This window comes from Triticum aestivum, chromosome 7B (genome assembly GCF_018294505.1).
Source record: "Triticum aestivum cultivar Chinese Spring chromosome 7B, IWGSC CS RefSeq v2.1, whole genome shotgun sequence".
NCBI classification, from domain to species: Eukaryota; Viridiplantae; Streptophyta; class Magnoliopsida; order Poales; family Poaceae; genus Triticum; species Triticum aestivum.
This window is the reverse complement of record NC_057813.1, coordinates 719,277,354-719,281,011: the sequence shown is the minus strand read 5'-3', so window position 1 is coordinate 719,281,011 and position 3,658 is coordinate 719,277,354. Positions and strand designations below refer to the sequence as shown.

General features: G+C 48.6%; 1 protein-coding gene across 1 annotated transcript; it reads right to left on the bottom strand.

The window, feature by feature from the left end:
* Positions 1-586: 586 nt before the first annotated feature.
* LOC123162420 (chaperone protein dnaJ 11, chloroplastic-like) lies at positions 587-1,360 on the bottom strand. The gene has a single exon (XM_044580200.1). It carries the CDS (start codon positions 1,207-1,209, stop codon positions 820-822), a length of 390 nt encoding a protein of 129 aa, XP_044436135.1. The 5' UTR covers positions 1,210-1,360; the 3' UTR covers positions 587-819.
* Positions 1,361-3,658: the final 2,298 nt, after the last annotated feature.

Here is a 3,658-nt window from a genome sequence, read left to right as displayed (position 1 = left end):
CCTGTCAATGTGGCACCAGGAACGCTTTTCCCTTGCGCCGGAGCCCCCGAGCGCCCCAGTGCGCCGGGTTCGGCCTGCGAGCGTCGGGCGCAAAAACGGGCCGAGCCGGCGGAATTCGGCGTCCTAGGGGCGCGACTGGGCCGGTTTTTCGGCGCCGGCGCAAATAAATCGCCGGAGGAGGCCGTCCTGGGGGCGCGATTGGAGATGCTCTTAGCTCATTGCCCCGAGGGACGAAAAGGATTAACTATCCGCAAAGAAAAGCACACTGAATTGTTTATTCTTTGTTTTCTTCACTTTGTCATTACTGTGGTTGTCTTCTTTGGATGTGGGTTTTGGCACTTCTTTGCTTTGGGCATCTTCTCCTCCTCGAGAAATAACTCGGTCACAGTATTCTGTTTTGACTTTGTCAGAATTATGATGTGGCAATTTCACTTCTTTATCCACTGAACATACATCGTTGAAAGACCTAAAATAAATTTAGAAAAATGCAAGCGATAACTGAAAATATCACTGTCCTCTAAACCATCTAATCATAAATTGATTCGTTCGTCGTTAAACTACATTTAGATATTGCTATTGAATTGATTTACATGTTTGCATGTTTGCTAATGATCGAATGCACAGGAGATCTTCTAAAAACGTCTCCCGCCTACACCCGTTCACCCAATCCGGGCCGTCCAAGACAGATCGAACGGCGCGCGGTAGCTTACTCGGTTCCTCCTCCGGCGACCATGACCGCGACGCCGCTCCGTGCGTGGACCAAACGGCCGCCAGCCGACGAGGCCGAAAGGGCAGAGCTGCCGCGTGTGCTCGGCCGTCCTACCAGCACTGGTCCGTCTCCCACGTCCTTCGCCGGAACGCTGGCCCGCTTGCCGCCGCCCTCCGCGTCATCATGGCCGCGGCGCGGCCGGCCACGTCCCGGTCATAGCGCGCGCGCTCGTCGGGGTCGGCCAGCGTGGCGTAGGCCGCGTGCAGCCGGATGAAGCCCTCGTCGCCGCCGTCACCAGCAGCATCCGGGTGCACCTCCCTTGCCAGACGCCGGTAGGCCGCCTTGATCTCTCCCCTGCTGGCAGCCGCGCCCACCCCGAGCACTTCGTAGTGCGTCCTCCCCGGCGCCGCCGGAGCCGCAGACGCCGGCGCCATCACACACCGCCGGGTTCCGGCGACACGCCCTGGAAGAGCCACAGTTGCGGCGGCGAACGTAGCCATCGGTTCTCTGTTCTTTGATTCTTTGTTACAAAGCAGAGTACTACGTACTTCGTTGCACTACGTTCTTCGAGGAGAGCGGAGGCGCCGATGGATTTATAGGTTCTCTGGGCAGGGGTTGAGGAGCTTGTTGTGGTGCCACTCGTACGCCCAGCACTTGACCTTATCTCCTTCGAGAAGAAGATTATGATTATGTGTGAGCTCCTGCTGCTGCTGAGTCAGCCACCAGCGGCTTCTCCTAGTGCCACCTCCCCTCTTCCCCGACAAAGGCGGAAAGGGACTCTCGATCATTAATAACTAGATCGGGATCGCGCCTCGGCGCAAGGATGCCGGTCCAAACGTCAGGTTTAGAATATGCATTCACACCGTATACATCATACAAAGAATAATGGCCAAGGTAACAATATTTACAATCCACTCAGTATATATCGTAAAGGAAAATCCAAGGACAATCTATATACAGTTGTACTCAGCCATCAACCGTTAGAACGTGAGCTCCTGCTACTGAGTCAGCCACCAGCGGCTTCTCCTAGTGCCCAGGCTGTTGCTTTCGCGCCACCGACGTGGTCCGGTTGCCGCTCCGACACCTCTCCTCTTCCCTGACAAAGGCGGAAAGGGACACTCGATCATTAATAATTCAACTAACTTTCACTTATTTTACGCAACCTCCCCCTTTATTAGATTGGTGCCTGAATTTTGCTCCTGTCTGACCGGACCCCTTGTTCAAAAATTATGAATGCCCCACTTGGACGTAGTAGGATAGATTTTCCGTTCTTGTCCAAGGCCCTAGCTGAGCTAAGCTTGCTTCTCCATGCGAAGATGATAGATCGATGTTGGATGTGACACATTCTATTTTTTTCCGAACATCAGTACAGACGCAAGCGCTCATATACACGCGCATACATTCACCTCTATGAACGCACACACGCACACCCTATCCCTATGAGCACCTCCGAAAAGCTGAGCCGGCATATCATCTTAAAATTTACGAAGTTTCCATAGACGCTTCATCATCGACGGGAACGTCTCCTCCCATTGATTTTGTGTTCGTGGTTATCTGAACCCAGTGCCCATCGTCTGGAAGTGAAAGCTGCGTACGTTTGCGCAATGATCCCCCATCACCTTGCATTTTTCTGCCCTGTACTTGCTTGTCACCACCAAGGACCCGTTTTTGTGCCCTGCGCTTGCTTGTCACAGCCAAGGACCTGTTTTTGTTCCGCATCGTACTCCCTTAAGACGTTTTTTTATACTCTATGCTAGTGTCAAAAAACATCTTACATTATAAGGCAGAGGGGTACAATTCTAGGACGAACACACCTATGACTTTTACTTTTTCAATTCATTCACAAAAAGAAAACTTTTACTTATTCTTCTACAGTATACATTATAAAATTGCACTTTTACTTATTTTTCTACAGTATACATTATAAAATTGCACTTTTACTTATTTTTCTACAGTATACATTATAAAATTGCTGATGATCGCTACTTCTCTGTAAGCAAACATCTGATTTTTCTGCGCCATATCTTCAGCTAGATTATAATATAACCCACCTGATTTTTCTTCGGTATCCATATGATCCAAGATACTATGTCGAAACAACACCATTTTAGGTTATTTGCATCACTAGGATGCCATGCACATTAACAGATTGCATCTAGAGCACCTACTTATGATGAACAAAGAGAGTTTAGGGTTTCATTACTTGTCACAGAAGTTGACTTGATCTCCTGCTTGGTGTGGGAGAGATGAGAGGATGATGTAGTCGAAGTAGACAATCTCCTTAAAGTCCTGATTCCTTCAGACCGCCACCGGCACTGTCCTGTGACGGCGGCAGGATGGCTATGTCATCCCACCATTGCAGCAGCTCCCCCGGATCGGATTAGGGTAGGGCTATCAGGGCTAGGGAACGATATGTAAAACATGTCTGCACTAAATTCCCGAAACTGCCTTTCCTTTTATGAGAGCAGCTGTATGGCAGGGGACATAAACTCTCAGTTGGTTTTGGCGCCCCCGGTCATGGCGCTATCTTTATGTACGAGGGGGTATAGAACGTTGGTTCGTGGGCTTCCCATTTTCTTTCCCTTGTTCGGTTATTTGACTCTATCTTTTTTCTTTTTCTTTTGAACCGACATATGTATCCACATTCTCCCCCTTGATCATTAGGTTTAACTTCATTTTTCCATTCTCCATCGGAATGATATACCAAAGTGAGGTGTTACAATAGCTAACAAAATGCCATGTAACCTCAACAATTATAGCATAACAGCCTATTTCAAAATGAAAACATTTTGCTTATTAGGAGTGGTTTCTATTAGTGGTAGTCCTCATTTCGAGGATCAAAAAACTTTCCAAACCCATGTTAGCAACATAATCATACAATTGGGTGGTAAGCTTCAATAAACGGATCCGTAAAACATTCAAGCGTACTCAATAGTTTGATCCTGGATT